The 20944-nt window shown below is 39.6% G+C and overlaps 1 protein-coding gene across 2 annotated transcripts in view; it reads left to right on the top strand.

Moving 5' to 3' along the window:
* Positions 1-20944, top strand: part of LOC101161464 (protein kinase C beta type) — a 34346-nt gene that overhangs the window by 10461 nt on the left and 2941 nt on the right. Inside the window, exons 3-17 of one of the 2 annotated variants that reach the window (XM_023958253.1) lie at positions 3561-3643; positions 6476-6587; positions 8681-8809; positions 9241-9397; positions 9716-9850; positions 9926-10022; positions 10136-10276; positions 10363-10536; positions 11166-11257; positions 14722-14784; positions 14859-14997; positions 15090-15170; positions 15251-15358; positions 16571-16711; positions 17106-19619. In XM_023958253.1, coding sequence (XP_023814021.1) covers positions 3561-3643; positions 6476-6587; positions 8681-8809; positions 9241-9397; positions 9716-9850; positions 9926-10022; positions 10136-10276; positions 10363-10536; positions 11166-11257; positions 14722-14784; positions 14859-14997; positions 15090-15170; positions 15251-15358; positions 16571-16711; positions 17106-17258 — 1805 coding nt within the window. In that variant the 3' untranslated portion in view covers positions 17259-19619. Of the gene's footprint in view, positions 1-3560; positions 3644-6475; positions 6588-8680; positions 8810-9240; positions 9398-9715; positions 9851-9925; positions 10023-10135; positions 10277-10362; positions 10537-11165; positions 11258-14721; positions 14785-14858; positions 14998-15089; positions 15171-15250; positions 15359-16570; positions 16712-17105; positions 19620-20944 lie in introns of those variants that run through there. The other variant, XM_023958257.1, reaches the window with a different exon arrangement.

Here is a 20944-nt window from a genome sequence, read left to right as displayed (position 1 = left end):
TTCTCACTTACACGCACGCACGTGCACAGACACATGCACGCATGTCCAGTTCTGTTTCTGTCAAGACACTCTCAGTCCACTGATGTATTCCCAGGCCCGCAAACCTGTACCCATCCCCGTCTTCTGGGCTCTGGAGCTTGTTATCCTGGCTGCCTTTAGTTCTTAGGAGGGGAATAACGATTAATAGACTTAATCAATTAATCGATTTAAGTTCCTGCCATCCAACCAGATCATCTGTCTGAGGGAAGTTGTTAATCAAATTGACTTATAGCATTAAAAATTTGAATATGAAATGGGTCGATTATATCAATCTTGGAAAATACTATATGGATTGAGATACGTTATAATTCCAGTCCAATGTGTGGAAACACTTTGACACTTTTAGCAAAGACATGTGACCATGCAGTGTGGTAGGATGTTCTAATAATCTTCCTTTTGGATTTTTTTCGTGTGGAAAAACAACAGTGGGCTGAACTTCATGAGACTAAAATGTGAATGGATTTGCCATTAGTTTTTGTTTACTTGTTTGTGAATCATATTTAATTTATAGTTGATTATTTTAAAAGAAATACAAAGAATCTGTAAAACTTAACCTGCATTGTTCAGTACCAGGTATTTATCTCTGAGTCACACTGGTTGAAGTTTTGGCTAAAGATGTCCTGGATTGATTTTACGTCAGTGAATCGGATCGAATTCAAAATGAACCAAATATAGACTATGCATCATATTGTCACCCTCAAATTATGATATGAATCAAATCATTGTAAAAATGAACGGTTATACCCCTAGTTTCTACAGACGTCTGTGTGCCCAAACCCTCCGTCCTCTTCCTGTTCTTCAGCCTTTGGAAGGAACAGTGGGAGACTTAACTCCTTTTCTTAGCCTGATCTAATTTAATCTCTCGCCTCTCTTTTCTCTTTTTTCCTCGTCCAGTCAGCCTCCTCTCAGCCTCTTGCCTCACTTGCATTGTTTATGACTAAGCTCAGAGTTCAGGCATCTCCACTCAAAGCTGCCGCCATGTCTGTGTAACCCGTTTGACATAAAATATGGCTAACCCGACCCCATCTCACTCCTGCATAAATGAGCATACACATAAACACAAACACGAGCTCACGGTTACCTTACTTCATGAAAGCTGGTGGAAAGTGCCTGCAGTTGCCCTGGTGCCTCATTAAAGTGTAATGACAATGTGAATAATTAAGATTAAAGTAGAGTAATATCACACGCTGTGCGTTTGTTTGTGCGTTGTCTTTTCTTTTTTTTAGCAGCTCAGAAACATTGTCATGACAGGGAGATATGACAACCTGTTAGGCTTTTTAATTCCCTTTTTACTTAAGATTGTCAGTCACTGTGAAGTGGAAACAGTGTAAATCAACGTATTAAGTCAGAACGAGGCTAAACCACAATCATGTTGCTGTCATGTGCTTCACTCGTCTGTCCTTTTTATTTCCAATGGAGGTCTAGTTGTAGTTACTTTCACTCTCAAGAAGCTGACAGTATACAGTAGTGCACGGTCTTTGTGTGCAACTTGTAAGCAGGAAAACATCCTGCTGTTATTTTGTTTAGTGGGTGTTTCAAAGGAGCTTCATTTTGACTTTTTTCTGCATTTCTATTCAAACTCTCATCCTTTGACACCTAAAGCATTTTGTCTTTAAAGCATCAAATAAAAATAACAAGTACCCATATTTAAAAACCTCAAATTTTGACTTTTGACTTATTGAAAACAAAAAAACTCACATGGGAGGGAGAGAGGCCTTATTTTCTGATGATCTCACTTTTTACTAAAAAACAAACAAACAAATTGTTCAACAACATGCCAACTAGTTATTTAATTCTTTTCTTTTTCCTTTGCTTTTGGACATTCCCATGAATCATAGAGTTAAACCTGACCAACGTTCATAATGCTGTGGAATTTTCTCAAAGAAACTTTGAGCATTTACTGTTTGCACGTTAACTATAAGCATGACACAGTGACAGATTCAACATGTAATTCAGGCAAATGAAGTGGAATGTAGCATCTTAAATGTCAAATAACAAAGCAAACTGGCGCCTCCAAGTCTCACCTAAATGCTGTGAAGTATTTGCTGCTGTTTCTACACACTTGCTTCCTTCTGTTGGGTTGTGTGTGAGGCGCTGTGATATCCCATCCACGTGCCACGAGCATCAGAACCTGCAGGTCCTCTAAGCATCTGTGAAACTGATACCGGTCCGTCTGCGAGAGACTCCTGCTGGTTTGTAACACTTGATATATTTGAGACGGTTTGACTGCTGTTGGTGTAGCCGGAGCACATGTCTGTGCTCAGTTTTGATTAAGAAAATACATAAAGAAAGGGCTGAGTATGTTATTTTTTTGTACATTTTTTTACATTTCATCTGCAAATCAGCTGTTTAAACCAAAGTTCAATCCAAATGACCTTGAATACTTTTGGTTCTATTGTCGCCTATAAATCCATAAAAGGATTTTAAAAATGCAGTGACCCTTTTTTTAGCTCTAGTGTAATGAGTTGGGTTACTTTATTGCCGTAGCATCCCAACTGTGCAAAAGATAAATTTAAAACAAGCGGTTTTTGATAACTGATCGATGACTCAACCTGAATTTGACGGAAAGAAACCCACAAAGTTCTTTATCATTCACTGTCATTGTTGCCTTGGTTACACACTGACACATTTTCTCACGCTTCTCTGCCACGGATCTCGAACATCTTTAGGTTTTATTCATTTTTGGTCCTGCAGGAACTTTCGCTTTACTGCAGTGCAACACAAATGTCAAGAAGTATTTTGATTCTTTTAGCCTTATTTTGGAAATTTCATACCACCTTTCCAACCCAAGTGGAAAATTTTAACATTAACTGTGTTTAATTTCGTTTTTAAAAAAAAGACTTCGCTGTGTTTTTTACCCCTGCTGCTGTCAAATGAGTCCAACACAGTTTTGGACAGATGGCCCTCAGACCATCCAATTACCAAAGAGCTGCTTGTAAATTTCTTTCTTTGTTGACTAAATGACTCTCGATTTTACTGTTTTCTTCACCATTACACAGTACATGGATTACACATCACTCTCATATTAAATGTGAAACATTGGGCTTTATTTTTTTGTATTTAAAGCAGAATTTTTTTTTAAATCAAATGTATATATACAGTAATTCACAGATTGTACATCAGGGTTACCAAAAACTAGTGAAGACTTTGAGCTTTTTCCAGCTTTTCTTTTCATTTTGTCAGTAAGAAAATTGACTATTACTCATCTGCCAAATATGTTTAGAGGTTTTAGTAACTTTTAGTTTTCTGTGCTTATTTCTCTGGGTGATGCCAAAAAGTATTAGCGCTGAAATCACTCGGCATAAAGCCGGCTCCTTTGAGGTTTCAGAGTTTCCTGTTGCAGTGTGTTGTTTGGGGGGGCGGAGCTAAGAGATGCCCCCTCATGCATGGTTGTATGTAAATGTATTAAAAAAAAAAACGTTTCCAATGAAGGATAAATTGCTCGTTTGCTTATTTTTTATTGCTAGGAAGCCAGCAATAATGTTTTTTTCTCTCTCTCTCTCCCTGCTTCTTCTTCCCAGTGTGCTGTTTCGTGGTCCATAAGCGCTGTCATGAATTTGTCACCTTTTCATGTCCAGGGGCCGACAAAGGACCTGCTTCAGATGTAAGTTAAAAAAAAAGGGTTCATGAACGTACAAATGTTCCATTTAGCTTGTTACTTTTTATTTTGAAAAGCTGGCATCTCTTTAAGGCAATCCTCCCTGTAACTGGTCGCTCCTTTTCAAATCCCATGGATTGTATTACATGTGTGTTGCTCTGTGGTTGGAGGCTGGTTATTAATAAAATCACCAAGGTCAGTATTGGCTTTTGTTTTGCGTTTGTGCTGCTGGGTGAGAACACACACAGCGTTGTTTCCTCCGGCCTCCCCCCCTCCTGCTGACATGTCAACCCCAAATCATATTAGGACATGTCAGTAAAGGGAAAATGTGCTGCCTGGCTGCCTCAGTTTAATGAGCCAATGTCCCTCATTTGCTCTGTTTGTGAGTCAGCATGCATTTTGAACTCATACGCTGATGCTCACTAATCTTTAACTCTTTCTTTGGTGCATCTCCAGATGCTTATTTTTTCTGAATCCCGCTGAGTAAACCCGTGTCCCTATAGTTTTTTCTTGTTTTCTGTTCAAAATTCATTAAAGATAAACCACATAATCATTATCCAGATTAGGGGAAATGATAAATGCTTCTTCTTTTTTTGTTGCTGTTTTTTTACCTCCATTAATTAAATCCATACCATAATTCTTCTTCTCTCTGTAGCCAAAACCCTTTCTTGCCATTTAGGCCAAATTCAATTGCTCAAAATCCCACTCTGATTATCTTTTGCTCTATTTTCAAAGTGTTCCCAGTGCTCTTTTACTTATGATTATGCTGATTTTAGCCAAAACAAACAAACAAAAGAAAAAAAAGGTCATTTTCTAGGACGTAATTTCTGCAAAGTGGCACTAGTTCCCTAAAAATTTGCTTCCAAGTTCTAGGCTGGACTGTCACTGCTGAGTAAGTTAGGCCACATTCCCATCATCCATCTGTTTACACTCTCCCACCAACCTATAGAGCAGGGGTCGGGAACCTTTTTGGCCAAGAGAGCCATAAATGCCACATATTTTGAAATTTAATTTCGAAAGAGCCATACAATAATGTAGTGTCCTTTCCCCACACTGAGGCACGGAGACTTAACCTCTTTTAAAGTTCTTTATTCCGATTACTGCAGACCGCAACAAACGCCCTTCAATTAATTCAGCAACTCCTGAATCTCTCCCGCCGACACGAGAGCGCTTCTCCCAACTTTATATTCCCCTGCTCCCGCTGCAGCCCCTCCCATTTCCCTTATTCGGCCCATAGCTGAACCCCATTGGTCCAAACTACCTAACAACAGGCTGAACGACAGAACTGAGGGCCAATCAGATCTCTGCTTGACGCGTTCAATGAACTCCAGAACTTTTAACGCGGCCCAACAGCCATCCAAGTCAGTCCGCGACAATTTGTTTAAAACTAAATATACAAATGAATGTGTGCATTTGATTTAATTTTAACATTTTTAAAGTACAATAAGTCTGTGGATTCTTTTTAATAACATTGTTATTCTGTTGCTAATAAATGATGAGTATTTCTCGTGGTAGTTCTGCTGATGGTCTAGTCTGGTTGATACGTGGTGAGTTTCTGCTTCGTTCAGGCGTTGAGACTTTAAACGTCATCGTAGGTCTGAATGTTCTGTAGATGTGAGACAGACTGCTCACATGCAGACGGGGAGCCAAACACACACTCACACGCTGCAGTGAGTGATGGGAAGCGGGTTTTACGTTTTTACAATCCCTGCGCGATTCACCTGCTGCCTGTCCCCACAACACCTCAGCCCCACCCTCTGCTTTCTCCCTCACACATCCCGTCCCCCGCATCTGCGCGCTCTTTCTCAGAGACGGGAGCGCGCAGTTTTAGGCACGTCAATTCACAGGTTTCCAGCTGGTACAAACTCTGTGAAATAATAGATAATAGTAACTGATAGCGCTGGCGCAGATTTCTCTCTCTAAGCACTGCTACTACTGCGCGCCTCTGACATCGCATCGCGCCCGAGAAGGACTGGTCTAATGAAAAAAAAAAACTATAATTAAAGATTTGTCTGCGAGCCACATGTGACCATCAAAAGAGCCATATATGGCTCGCGAGCCATAGGTTCCCGACCCCTGCTATAGACCATCACAACCCCAACCCAACATAGCTGCAACAGTTTAGATCCAGATACCAGCTCGAACAAGTTTGTCTGCAAGTGCATGCATCAGAATGGAGCGGAGGAGGAAGCTTGTGGCCTGCCGTTGGAGCTTCTTTGTCACACCTACACCCGTTTTCCAACAACATTTATTGTCATCTCCAATTTTAAGTTTAATTTTCTTTAAATATGTCCTCCATCATGAGAAAAATGCAACACGAACATGTTAAAAACATGTGGGTCTTTAAATGTCACAGTAACAACATAATGGTGGAAGAACAGGTCACTCATAAAGGTGTTTCACCCACAGGGGCGCCGGATGAAATGCACGCCAGGTTCCACTCTTCACCTGTACTTACATAGTTGTGGCTGAACAACAGCCAAAGCCTGCAGACAGTTTTTTTTGTTCTTTAAACCCTATGAAAGGCCCCCGTAGAGGGATGCCAGTTTGGAAATAAATTATTCAGCCATTGCTCACAATTAAGGTGGCTTTTTGTGGCAGTGGTTAGCACAGGTTAGCTAACAAAGAGAAGATCTTGTTCCCAATCTTAACTAGGTAATGAAGGATAAAGCTGTATTTACAGCTATGTGAAATATGCAGCTGGTAGAGGTTATGAATGGTAGTTAATATTGTTGAAATGTCAGCAGTTTAGTTGCCATTTCTCTGTTAAGGGGTTTTTAATTGGATTATAGACATATAAATCTAGAGTCCTCATCGTTCTTTTTTCTGTTTCTGCAGGATCCTCGTAGCAAACACAAGTTCAAGGTCCACACCTACTCAAGCCCCACCTTCTGTGACCACTGCGGCTCCCTCCTCTACGGGCTGATACACCAGGGCATGAAATGTGACCGTACGTACTCTAACATCAAACTTTATTTCTCATATCAGATTTTTTTCTCAATTGAAATTGAAATAAATATTTTAATAACTTTTTTTTTTAATGTTAAAATAGAATCTGTGGTAAAATAACCAAATATGAACACATTAATGAGAATTTAAAAGAGTAAAGTTCGACCTGTAATGTGTTGACTTCAGCAGAAACTCAGGGTTGTCTATTTCCTTGAAGTGTTACTTATTATTTTTAGCCGACATCTATTTAAAGGGCTTACAGGTTTCCTGTCTTGTGCAATACTTTATAATGGAGCCCTGCAAAAAATGTAATTTTAACATTGAAATCAACCATCGTTTTGTTGCGGTGCAACACAAACCTGTGTTTGGTTTAAACCTTTATTATTGACCTTGCTGTCTATTGTAAACTGAAAACACTGTAGATACATGGACCTGCATTGGTACTTTATGGCGGTTCTGTCAGAGAAATGCAAGTTTTTCTTTTAGAGATTGTCTATCTGAAATAATGTTCATAAGCTTCTCCTTGATGACTTTCATTATTTTAATTTTTAGAAAACATCTTCTCTGATGTGCGTGTTGATCCTCACGAACTAGAAACACAAATGAACGCAGTTAAATGCCTTCAATAGAGTCAAGACTTTAAGTAGACTTCCTGTATAATTAAGCCAAAAAAAGGGTAACACTTTAGTGGAGTGTTTTTGCAACTGTATGTCGGGCCAATTATTAGAATTTGAAGCATTTTTATATTCAAAGGTTGCTCTAACCTATTAATAAATCAAATGTAAACCAGAAGAAAAGTTTTTCTTGCGGAAAAATGATTGACCTTGCTGATACTGTTTTTTTACATTCCATCGGCTTAGAGGCTCTTATTAGTGACTCAAAGGGGAAGTTTGTCTCTCAGCATTTTTGGTGGGTACACGTTTCCTCTTTATGGCTGTTTGCAGCAAACGGACTTTGAATAAGCCTCTTTGTTAATAAACTAGAGCTGCACATTTTACAGAACTAACTGGGTATCTACTGTTCTGCAGAATCATGCAAAAAAACCTTTTTTATCTCCATTTATTTTTAAGTTTAGGATCCAAAACTAAAATAAGTAATGTCTCAGTCGGAGAAGGAACGAATACATGTTAATTTGACCGTGATATATAGCAAAAATGTGAGTTAATGAGATGATAAATGAGTAAAATTATAAATAAAATACACTTGTTTTTTTTGGTGATGCTTTTGATAATAAATGCATTAATAAGGTGTTTTTATTTTGTAAATTTGCAGAGCATATGGGGGCTATCCTTCCCCCACACATACTATTTTGTAATTGTAACAGTTTGGGACAACATGTGGAAGGAAGAGTGCAATGGTTCACTCTTCCTTCCTGAAACCAACCAACAGCTTTGTCCTAAGCTAAAACAAAACATCGTTTTTCCATAGCATTTTATTCTCTTTATATCAACTTGAGATATCAGGAAGTGGTGGCTGTTTCTGTCAGAATTGGACAGATTTGAGTCAACACTAGAGTGGAGTCACCACCCAGTGGTAGCTCTGGATCTTATGCCAGTCTGCCATCTAGTGGACACACTCTGCTTCCAAAACATAGTTTTTTTTGTTATATTGTAAATCCTTTCTGTGTGAATTCCCCTATCTGACGGAGGGAGAAAAGATAATATGAAATTTCTTCGGTTGGTTGATTTAAAAAAAAAGAAAAGCTAAAACATGAATTACAAAAAAATCTGTAAGCCTTTACAGCTCCTTTTAAATAACACATGATTGTGTCTAATGCAAAGTACAAGTTTTTAAACCCAGTACATATATCTTTAGATTGTTCATGATAATAGTTTCCTCATACATTTTCCAGTGTTTATTGTGCAGAAAAATGTTTTGTCTGTACATTTTAAAGATCAGTCTGAGATGACAGGAGAGCACAATGAGTTCTAGCCACTGAAGAAACCCCAGTTCAAACATTTAAACCTCCTTTGCTAGAGTAAAACTTCAAAGAAAGAAAACTTTTCTCTGACTTTTTACGGTATTTTATGTATTCTGAGTGATTTGATGGTTCTTTTCACAAAGCTGACTTGCATATTGTCCTTTTCTACTCAGATTGTATGATGAACATCCACAAGCGATGTGTTGCCAACGTCCCAAGCCTCTGCGGGACGGATCACACTGAAAGAAGAGGTCGCCTCCAAATAACAGCCCAGATCACTCAGGGCACGCTCACCGTCACTAGTGAGTACGCCCTGTCCATTACTCTCTTCATTCTCACTTTTTTTTTCATTCTGACACACACACACACACACACTAAACAAAGTGCCCTATCAGCTGAGCAGTAAAACTGGAAAGTCCATTAGTCGTTCAATGAGCCAACGATTGACCCACTTTTCCACTGGGACATGCGTCCATGTGCCTGCTCTCTCTCCAACACTGCATCCAATTGATTATGGAACAGAAACTAAACTGCTGTTAAGTGTTCTCAGATGTAAAGTTGTTTAGGGAAGAGCAGAACGGGCCTTAAAAGCTTTAGATACAGGTGTGGGTATAGGTGTGTTGCACTAACTTTTAAGGGGTCACCGCCGTTTGCTTTGCTTTTTGGAAAGAAGCCCCCTTTACTAAATGATCAATATATTTCTTTCTTTTGCCATTTCTTCACCTATTCACAGTCAAAGAGGGCAGAAACCTGGTGCCCATGGACCCAAATGGTCTGTCAGATCCCTACGTCAAGCTCAAGCTGATTCCTGATCCCAAGAGTGAAAGCAAGCAGAAGACAAAGACCATTAAATGTTGTCTCAACCCCACCTGGAACGAGACATTCACATTGTGAGACATCTCCCATTTTTTGCTTTATTTTAGACCAGTTTTAGGACAGTTCTTACTGTCTAGCCTTGTTAAATAAAACTCAGTCAGCCCCATTTGCAGTCTAATGAGCATGAAGTGAACTAGAACTCATGTGAGTGCTGGTTTTTTTCTTTCTTTTTCTTGTTTAAGCTCATTGTTATTCAAAAGATTCCGATCACATCTCTCCTCCCTAAAAACCTACCACTTTCTGAACAACTGGTTCAAATGCTTCCACTTGATTTTACTTGTTTATTGCTTCCAATGTGACTTTGATCAACCCTTTGTTCAATTCTTTCATAGTAAACTCTGTGAAAATGACAAAGACCGCCGTCTGTCAGTAGAGGTGTGGGACTGGGATCTGACCAGCCGGAATGACTTCATGGGTTCTCTGTCCTTTGGCATCTCCGAGCTACAAAAACAAGGGATTGATGGATGGTGAGCAGATGTGGGAGAAAGAGGGACATTTTTTTGTAAATTCTTAAAATAAATTTGAATTCTTATGGCTTTTAGGTTCAAGCTGTTGTCTCAAGAAGAAGGAGAATACTTTAATGTTCCCGTCCAGCCGGATGGAGAAGATGGTAACGAAGAGCTTCGGCAAAAATTTGAGGTGAGATTAATGGAGATTTTTGAAATACTTGTTTGTATACCGAAACATTTATGTGTGTTTGTTCTGAAAACTTTCTTTTTTCATTCATTTCCTTAAATAATTTCTGACTCCAGAGGGCAAAAGTGGGTCCAGGAAAACCCACAGACTCCTCTTCCTCCTCTGTACACAAGTATGACAGCAATGGGAATCAGGACCGTGTCAAGCTCTCAGACTTCACCTTTATCATGGTTCTGGGCAAAGGCAGCTTTGGCAAGGTGAGGCTTGCTGGGAGATTGTGATGTGGTTAGAAAAAAGAAACCCGTTATTCTGAAGCTGTTTTTTTTTTTTTTTGTCTCGTTAGGTGATGTTGGCTGAGAGGAAAGGAACAGATGAGTTGTACGCCATCAAAGTCCTGAAGAAGGATGTGGTGATTCAAGATGATGACGTGGAGTGCACCATGGTGGAGAAGAGGGTCCTCGCTCTGTCGGGGAAACCACCTTTCCTCACCCAGCTGCATTCCTGTTTTCAAACCACAGTAAGGAACATGAAGAAACTTCACGGATCACACTGATTCTGGACGCGGGACTGTTTTTTGGCTTATTGTCTAAAAATGTTGAGTTTTATGGGATGTATTAAATCATAATTTACAGCTGAAAAAGTAAAGTTCTTAAAGACCCACTCTGATGAAAATGGTTCTTGTGACATTTTTCTCATTATCGACACAGACATATATATAAACTTAAAATTGCATTTCTGAGTATTTCTTTATTCAAATCATCGTGAATCAAGAGCAGACAAAACAAAAGCCATTTGAAAAAGAAAATACGCTGGGTGGGCCACAACCTCCCTGATCCGAGCTCTCAACAACAAGTAGGCAAAAGGGGGGGTGGGGTTGCTCCACAGCAATGGTCCCGCCCACAGCTCAGGTGAATTTGTAATGAACCTCTGCAGTAACTACGTCCTAGAAAACATCACTAGACTTTTTTATTTTGGCTAAAAACTGCATATTTATAACTAAAAGACAACTTGGAACGCTTTTACAATAGATTAAAAGATGATCAGAGTGGGGCTTTAATTGTAAAAACTACATGTTGTGGGATCTAAAACTCATTTGAATATTTTTAAACTGCCTTCTTTGGTTAATTTTTCCATTCTTGCCTTCAGGATCGGTTATATTTTGTCATGGAGTATGTAAATGGAGGAGACCTCATGTACCAAATCCAACAGGTCGGCAAGTTTAAAGAGCCTCATGCTGTGTGAGTAATCACTCACATAAACACACAAGCACACTTTCAAATGGAAGCCAAACAAGGCTGCTTGAAATTTCTGATAGTTTTTATTAAAAAAAACAAAAGGATTTAAATAAGTAAAACAGATTATTTTCAATGATTTTATTTTATTTGAGAGCTTATTTAACCTTAAGGTTTTTCCTGTTTTAACTAAGTGAAACATTTTCAGACTGAGGTAGTTTAAAAATTACAGGCTTGTTTAATCATCAACTCTAATGTTGTCTAGGACAAGTCATCACAAAGAATGAATATATAAGTTTAGTAGTCATTTGTTTTTAGTGGATTATTTAGCATTTCACCACTTCAGTTCTTCTTTGGAAAACTGTCCTATTTTTCTGCGTTTTGAGAGGATCGAGTTTATTCGAATCTTCAAAAATAAGATGGAATAATCTTTATTCTTTCTAAGAGAAGAACTAAAAGTTTATCCTCAGCATGTTCGAATGAAAAGCAAAGAAGTGAAACTGAGGGGGGAAAAAAAGAATCAAATACACAGCAATTACAATTTTAAAGAAATATTATACATTTGATCCCAGACTTATCACGCTAAAATGCATAAAACATTGACATTTTTGTGATTCTATCCAAATGCTGGAAACACTAGACCAGGGGTCGGCAACCCAAAATGTTGAAAGAACCATATTGGACCAAAAAAACAAAAAACAAATATGTCTGGAGCCGCAAAATATTAAAAGCGTTATGTAAGCCTTATAATGAAGGCAACACATGTGATGTGTATCTATATTAGCCTTCTATCAAAATGACTAAGTTGCTACAAATACATAAAAACAACAACAAAATGGAACGTGCATAACGTGCCCCTCTCTGGGAATTAAACAGATTGCAATAAAACGAAGCCTGCGTTTATAAAAGAAAAATAGCAGCCTTTTGATAAGGTAAAGTATAAAAAATCAAATTAAAACAGTTTGATTTCTGTGCAAATGCCAAGCAAGTCAGTGCAAGGGTAAAACACAGGAGCCTCCTCTTCTATTTCCACACACAACCACCGCAGCTGTCCTCAGACCTGAGCAACAAAACACAATAATATCCATAAGTCTCATTCCAAATATATACTGACAAAAATCAGACATCACTATATAAGAGCAGCTACTTTGTTACTGAATATATGCCCATGACAGGATTGTGTTCTTACCCGTTTAATGTGACTTCTGTTTTCGGACATCAGTGGTCAGCTTCTCAACATCGGGCACGTAAGATGTAACTTTAATCTTGACGCAGGACTGCAAGCTGTCATCTGTGAGGCGGGTGCGATACTTTGATTTGATGTAGTTCATGGTATGTTGGATGGATAATACCCCAAATGCATGTGTCTTCATGTTCCTATAGCTGTCAGGAAGAGCATTCCACGTGTCATAAACAAGTTTCTCGGGTGTTGGGAGGCTTTCAGTTTCACTCCACTTGTGGCTTTGGCCAAGCTGGGCTTTCTGGCGAGTGACATCTTCAAGCTCGGCTGTTTGAATTTGGACACCCAAAAATCTTTGTCGGCTATATCAGCCATTTCCATTTCAAGGTCAGCTTGATTTACTCCTGGAATTGTGCTCAAAGAGGACGGATCAATCTCCAAGGGTGTGACAGGAAAAGAGTGTCATTTCTTTCCTTTCGCAACTTTCAAAATCTGCTTCCAAATGCAGTTTGCATTTCAACAATCGCACCTTGTAAATAATCACAGTTGAGTGTGTGATCGTGATGGGCTTCTTTGAATTCTCTCAGGGAGGGGAAGTGGGTGAGCGTGCCTCGCTGTACATCCTTGGCAAAGACTGTCAGCTTGCGCTCCAATGACAGAACAGCTTCAAGCATTTGCAGTGTTTCCCCGCCCCTGCAGACTTTCACTCAGCTCGTTTAGGTGGCTTGTCACAGTCATATCCACCAAAAAGAGCAGTTTTTCGTGACACTTAGTATCTTCCAGTTGCGGGTCGTTCAGGTTTTTGCTTTCCAGGAATGTTTTCGCGTGTTCTAAACAGACGACGAAGCGACAGCCATCAGACTTTGTTGTGTAGCAGGAGATCGGAATATTCGTTCTCAACTTCATCAAGCAATGCACGGCACTGACGATGGTTCAATGCTTTTGCAATTATCTTGTTCATTATCTCGATGGCAAGGTTCATCAACGCCACACACTCCGATGGGAATGTTTGTGCACACAGTGCCTCTTGATGCAAGATGCAGTGAAATGCAAGCAGATTTCGATCCAACGCTTTCTGTAGCAAAGTCACAAACCCCCTTTTTGATCCTCTCATGCTGGGTGCCCCATCTGTAGCCACTGAAATCAGGACGTTGGTATTTATTCCATTATCATTTAAACACTTCAGCATAGCCTCACATATATCCTCCCCCCGTGTTTGGCCTTTCAGGGGTATTAATTGGATCATTCCTTTTGCGGCCTTTCAGAGTTCACATACCTGCATAACAGCGCAGTCTGGTCAATATCGACCACATCACACGACTCGTCTCAGGCAATTGAGTATGCTGGCTCTGAATGAATGTCCTTGAATTGCTGATCGGTGATGTTGCCTGCCGTTTTAATGGCCCTTTCCTTCACTTTTTTAGCGGAGAGAGGCATGTCTTTGATTTTCTGTACTATCTCAGTTTTGTTTTTGAAGTCTTTAAATAGTTGTTCTGATATGTTGATGAAAGAATCCTTCAAGTAGTCGACATCTGTAAACGGTTTTCCATGCTTAATTATCTCCCGGGTTGCAACAAAACTTGCAGCAGTAGTGGAGTTTGGAGACGCAATCCACTTCTTAAATATATTTTTGTGCTCCTCTAATTTCTCCAGGAGTAATGCAATCGGACTTTTTCTCTCTTTCCCAACTGGATACTGGGCTGCAAATGTAGCATGCCTTCCCTGGAAATGTCTTTCCACATTACTCTTTTTGTTATTTGACAACTTCTCGCTACAAAGCAAACATTCAGGAAATCCTTCCGCATTGGCAATGAATGCAAATGATTCGGTCCAAGAAACGTTGAATCCTCTGTTCTCCTCAGTTATTTTTCTTTTTTCCCCCTTGGGATCCACGGCCCACCACACAGCTGCCGTTTTTTTAAAACGGCCACCTGCCTGGCATCCCGCCCTTCTGGTAGAAACGTGTGTTGCAGGCTATGACACAAATCTACTTTGACAGAAATGTTGAAATTTAATATTTATTCTACACATTCTTACAGCTTTGGAAAACGTTAAGAATGTTTGTGTCTTGTTTTTCCTCCTACAGAAACCATATTAAAGCAAAAATATATTTCTCCCCCATCTTTTTACATTTTCAAATATTTTTGAAAATGCTCCAGGGAGCCACTAGGGCAGCGCTAAAGAGCCACCTGCGGCCCAAAACCTGCGACCCCCGCACTAGACATACCGTTCACTCTTAACTTGTTACACGATCCATCCGGGTTTTAGGAAACCTTTTTGTGTCTTTCAGGTTCTATGCTGCAGAGATTTCGATCGGCCTCTTCTTCCTGCACTCCAGAGGCATTGTGTACAGGTGAGTGCAGTTTTAAGTTTCCTTTTCTCTATCGTTTTTCCAACAACTTAGACTTGGATTTTGTGTTTTCGCAGAGACCTAAAGCTTGATAATGTGATGCTGGACTCTGAGGGTCATATAAAGATTGCAGACTTTGGCATGTGCAAAGAGAACATGCTGGATGGAGTTACCACCAAGACCTTTTGTGGGACACCAGACTACATTGCCCCAGAGGTGAGTTCAGAGTTAACAAGCAGCCAAGTGATGTTTTTTTTAAGTGTATTCATCTTTTAAGGGTCCATAAAACTTGTATCTCTTAAATGTAGATTATCGCCTATCAACCTTATGGAAAGTCTGTAGACTGGTGGGCCTTTGGAGTACTTCTTTATGAAATGCTTGCTGGACAGGTTTGTATACTTATTCAGACTTAAATGTAATCAATGCGGTAAAGAATGGAAAGCGATGAGACGTGTCTGTTCCGTTGCAGCCTCCTTTTGATGGGGAGGATGAAGATGAGCTCTTCCAGTCGATCATGGAGCATCATGTCTCCTATCCCAAGTCCATGTCCAAAGAAGCTGTTGCCATCTGCAAGGGGGTGTGTACAGCTGTAACACAACAAACGCACACAATAAAACTTCTCACTTGGCTTCTGAATTGTAAAAAAATACAGTATTCCCATCATATTCGCGGTGGTTAAGCACCAGAGACACTCGCAAATATTTAGGATGTGTGAATACGGAGAAACCCCATCCCCCCCGCCCCAGAACCCAATGATTGTCGGTCACCAATCCTTACTCCTCAAAAAACCTTCTGAACCATTTCAGGTGCTTTGTAAAACATTTATTAAAGAATATTGTTCGACATTAAGAGTTTTTTTTTAAATTCAGAGCCATAGAATGTACTGTAGCGTACTTTATAACATACATTAGGAGCGTCACTATGTGCCTCAAAACCAGGAGTCTGTGCTTCCTCCTTCATCAGTTTCGGCGGGAGGTCATCTTCTTCTAGAAGAACCCGGTTTCCTCAATCATTATTCATTCCGGGTGATAATTATTCTCCGCGATTATTTTCCTTAGGGAATCAGGATATTTTCTGCCCGCTTCTGAGCTGATGTCATTTCTAGGGATGGGCATCGTTAAGGTTTTAACAGAACTACTACTCTTATTGATACCGCTTATCGATCCGGTATTTTAACGATACTCTTATCGATACTTTTTGAGGACGAAAAATAAATAAATAACAAATTAATAACATAAAGTGTTTTATTTCCTCATTATGCAACAACACTGTTTTTTTAACAAAACATTTTACTTCATACATGATAATGTTACAATACAAACCTGGAATGCGTGTGGATGTGCTAGACCAGGGGTCTGCAACCTGAACCTTTCAAAGAGCCATTTGCCCCCCTCCCCCCCCCCCCCCCCCCCCCTCCAGCGTTTCACTACACAGACAGCGCAACATACGGTCTTCGTAGCAGCAAGATGACAGGATAGTAGGGGCGCCCAAACGCAAATTTAATTAATCTTACGCGGAAATGGGTGGTCTTAGTCTAGGGGGATAAAAGGATTTTTTGGGAGGGCCCTCACGTGTCCCCTACGAAATCGCCACTGACTGTCTTTCCAGAAAAACTTTCCATCCCACAACACACATCGTTCACAGCTGCAGACAAGCCCCCTCCCCGCGATTGTTTAGGTGATTAATGTGATTAAGTGGGGAAACACTGTACAATATATGTATGTATTTTGAATTTTTTTTAAAAAGCGTGTACTCTTCTAAAGGTTTGCATTTGTGCCTCGGCTTCTAGCTCATGACCAAACACCCTGGAAAACGCCTCGGCTGTGGTCCAGAAGGGGAGCGGGACATCAAAGACCATGCCTTTTTCCGTTATATAGACTGGGAAAAACTAGAGAACAAAATGGTTCAGCCGCCTTTCAAGCCCAAAGCTGTGAGTATAAAGCAAACACAGCGTGTCTTTATTTTTTAATGTCATGCAGTCATGACACCTAAGATTGCTCAAAAGACAATCAAACATTTCTGGTAAGTTTGAAAAATACTTAGATCCCTCATCCCTAGAACCCAGTCATTCTCCACCATTGGTCACTACACTGACAAGTGCAGAGCTGCGGCTTGTGAGTGCAATCACCAATGAAGAAGTTAGAATGTCCCTGTTTCCATTTACACCAATGGAAATCCACAGTTCTGGCTGTATGCGATTTGATTGGTCAATGCCCCATTTTAGTTGTATCTCTCTTTGTTGTTGTTGTTGTTTTTTTGTTCTCTTCATCCTTCATCACACTCACTTCACCCCCACCATGTCTCTCCTTTCCTCTCCACGGCAGTGTGGGCGTGACGCAGAGAACTTTGATCGCTTTTTCACACGCCACCTCCCAACGCTGACCCCCCCAGATCAGGAGCTAATAGCCAACCTGGACCAGGACGAATTCCAAGGCTTCTCATTTGTTAACCCCGAGTACTCTAACACAACTCACTGACTGTGCCTCAAATCCCTGGGCTGCATCAGAAATCTCCCACGCTTTACATTACAAGCAGAGAAAAGAAAAAGTTATCATATCATGTATCCAGGCTGCATCAAAGAGGGTCTTACACAAAGGAACATTTTAGAATATGTGCTTATTTACTGTCTTTCCAAAAGCCTGCGACATGAGATTTAAAAACAAATAAAATAGAAATACCTCTGAAGTGTCCGGGTTTATAAAAAGCATGAATCCTGTTACTCTAAACATGCTAACTAACATACTAACTTTTAATTATGATATGTTAGTTAACATATACAATACACAAGGGATTCAAAGGTGTTCATGAAAGTTTAGCAAAGGGAAAAGTTAACAATTAAACAACTTATGCAATTGAAGTATCCTGTTAAGATCTCCTTTTGCTAGCTCGCTAGTTTTATATGCAAGCAAGTGGGTGATAATGCTAACAAGCTACTTAGTGGGAAGCCTAGTTAGCTAGCTACCGCTTATAGTGTATTTTGAGTGACAACAAAAGAAATACTCTCATAAATGAACTAAAGAAACATTTTATTGGGAAGCAAAATCTTTAAAGCTCAATGACTATTGATGGCAAATGCAAGCTGAAGAAGGCATTAGGATGCTACTATATGACTGGTCATAAAGCATAAAGATTAGCAGGGAGCAGTCTGTAAAGACAAAAAAAAAACATTTTTAAATGTATAAATCTTTCTATAATGCAATCAGTTCTTCAGAAAATGTCTTTACTGTCACTTTCAGTTTTTCGCATCACAATTGGGGGGTTTAGCTTTAAAATGCAGCTACATTTGCTAACATGAGAAAAACATGTTCACTTTTGAGGAATTTAACGTTTCGGTGGATAATTGCGGTGCCAAACCAGAGCCTCACTAGCCTCTTTGCATTTCTGAGATAGTAAGTTATGTCACAGTTTATTCAGAGTTGCTTTCCTGGGTTGGTTTTTCTTTTCCTTTTTGGGGCCCACTTAAAAAAAAGTACACAATGAAGTTAGGTCACCTGATGGATCCAGACAAAGCAGAAAGGTGTCATGCCTTTGTGGATTGAAGCCTTGCGAACTTCTATTAACTTTACACTCTACAGGCTTAAAATTTGTAACCAACTGAGATACGACTCTTGACTTTTGGAAAGATAGCAAAAAGCACATTTGTCAAATTTGTCCCATTATTAAAACTAATGGACATGTGCACAAGTGACAGCAAACAGCCAAAACAACAACATATTTCTGTGTCAAGGTGCAAGTAAGGGATTCCTCTGTTCTCCAGCAGTGACATTGTTCTGGGTTTTCTGTAGTTAGACAAGTGACTGTTGCTTTTTGCACCAGCTGTAATGGCTGGATTTCCACCCTCGGCAGAAATGTTGCTTGCTTTCAAACACTCCCTGGCTGCTCACATCAGCAGGTGGATGTCCAAAACCGTACCTGAACCTACCCGTCTCTGTACTGATCTGCCTGTAACTGCATATGATGACCCATTGCTGATGTTGTTGAGTGTACTATGATCCCACGTTGCTAGTTCACGCGGTGAAAGTGAAAATGGACCAACTTCTGGCTGTAATTGTTTTACTACAGATCCGTTTCCCAGTGTTGACCTTGGTTTGTCTATACGAAGACATTTTCTTTTCATTGTTGTGGTGAGGTTTTCTGCATTTTTCTAGTATATAATCTTTACACATGAAGTCCACAGGAGTTACATGTCTTCATCCTCTTATTCCTTTTTTTTTTCTTTTATAATGTTCATTACATTTCTTTTGATCCAACCCAGAAAACCTTTTCCACATTCCACTGGATTTTTACTGATGTAAATATTTCTTTGCTGGGAAGCTGGTTCACACACACGAGTCTTGTAAAAGCTGGCAGGTCATTGGCTCACAAAGCTCTCCTGAAGTGCCAAACAAAGGTTCACAATGCTGAGGTTGTAGAAAAGAATTGCTCTCTACTCAACACTGTAGGGGAGTATTTGTGCCATTTTTTTTAAATACATGTGACTATCATGATATGCATTATAGCCTGTTCAGCAGTACTGTTTGAAAGTAACGTTCATGTTTCAGGTGACTTGTCTGACTTTTGTTCTACTTTTGTAACTGTGTAACAATGCAAGAAAGTGACAATGTGACTAATGTTCTGTGAGCTTGTATCCCTGAGTGAGGAGGCTGAAATTGGACTTAATGTTCAAAGGACAGCGATTCTTCCAGGTGAAAGAAGTTAGCACTTTCTCAGTAATGGTATTAGGTACAGTATACATTTTGGATGAGTTGCTCCTGAGTGGAAAGAGGCTTCTGTGGATTGTGTATTTGTCCTGTATGACTGGAAATTGATAATTATACTTGCTGGTGCTTGCCACACTACTATTGTTGTCTGTCTTCCTACAACTTTCATAGGACTTTAAAGTCCAGTTCTGATCATCGTTTAAACCCGTTCCCAGTGCTCTTTTTAGTATGATTGTGCCGTTTCTAGCAAAAATTAAAAAAACCCACTCTGTGTCATGTTCTATTACATTATTTCTGCAGAGCAGCAGTAGTTCATTAGAAACACGCCTCTGAGTTGACGCGGAGCAACCCCGCCCCCCCTTCCTGTTGCTGAGAAGCTTGGAGGAGGGAACTTGTGGCCCACCCAAATAAGCTCTTTTTCAAAAGACATTTTTTCGTCTGCTTCTGATTCACAACGATTTGAACGCAGGAATGCTATTTTAAGCGTAATCTTCTTTATATATGTCCTCCATCATCAGTGAAATCCTACAAGAACGTGCTATAAATTCCAAAAACCCAACTTTTCTTTGAGTGGGTCTTTCAGAGTTTTGCTGCAAAAATATGTTTGATTTGGATATGGATACCGGCACATTCTAGATGAATAACTGTTTTTCTTTTTTCCGTAAATAAAAAAAATTGAATAATTGAGAATCTCCGTCATGCACAACAACACTGAGGTTTGTAGGAAAAATCCTTCCAGCACCTCTTATTTCAGCTGAAGGCCTGTGATGAGACAGAAACTGGAGGTAGGAAACGAAATGCTTTGTGTGTGCGTGTGACGTGTGTTGCTGCAGACTCTCTGCTTTGCTTCCCTGTGTGAAATCCTCTCTAGTTGTTGTTTGGCTTCTTATCGATCTTTTGTCTGCTCTGTACCGGAACATTTCCTCTTTCTCTGGCTTTGGAAGTTTGTCTTGGATCTTTCTGCATTTGTTCTGTTGACGTGGTTTGAAGGGTCTTTAAGTGTTTTCTTGGCTTTTTTTCAGAGGTGTGTGTGTTTCTTGTCAGCCTGCACCTTCTCTGTCCTTTGTGGAGGTGTTGGGGTACGCCACTCTATATTAACAATGGAATACAAACCAACTTTATTTCACTCATTTTTAAGTTTATCTTAAAAAAAAGTTTAGGCTGGTAACATTTAAATAGAACAAGCATTGATCTTTTCTTTTATTCCTCATTTACTTGAAGTTAAAGTTTCACTATATTGTTGCCTAAAAGTAAAATCTTCAACCTGTATGAAAAACAAAGTTTAATTAAGGGGCTTGATTCCATATTTGAAGCAAATATTACCAAAAATATGTATTTGTTTAAACTAACACTGGATTGTTGCTGAAAAACAAACTTGATGTTAATTGGTTTATTCAAAAATGTTACTTAATTTTAACCTGATATGGCTTTATAGTTACACATATCTAATAACATCTCTCGAT

The sequence above is a fragment of the Oryzias latipes genome, chromosome 1, assembly GCF_002234675.1.
Source record: "Oryzias latipes chromosome 1, ASM223467v1".
In the NCBI taxonomy this organism is placed as follows: Eukaryota; Metazoa; Chordata; class Actinopteri; order Beloniformes; family Adrianichthyidae; genus Oryzias; species Oryzias latipes.
Note: the sequence above shows the minus strand (reverse complement) of the source record. Positions and strands in the feature narration are given on the sequence as shown.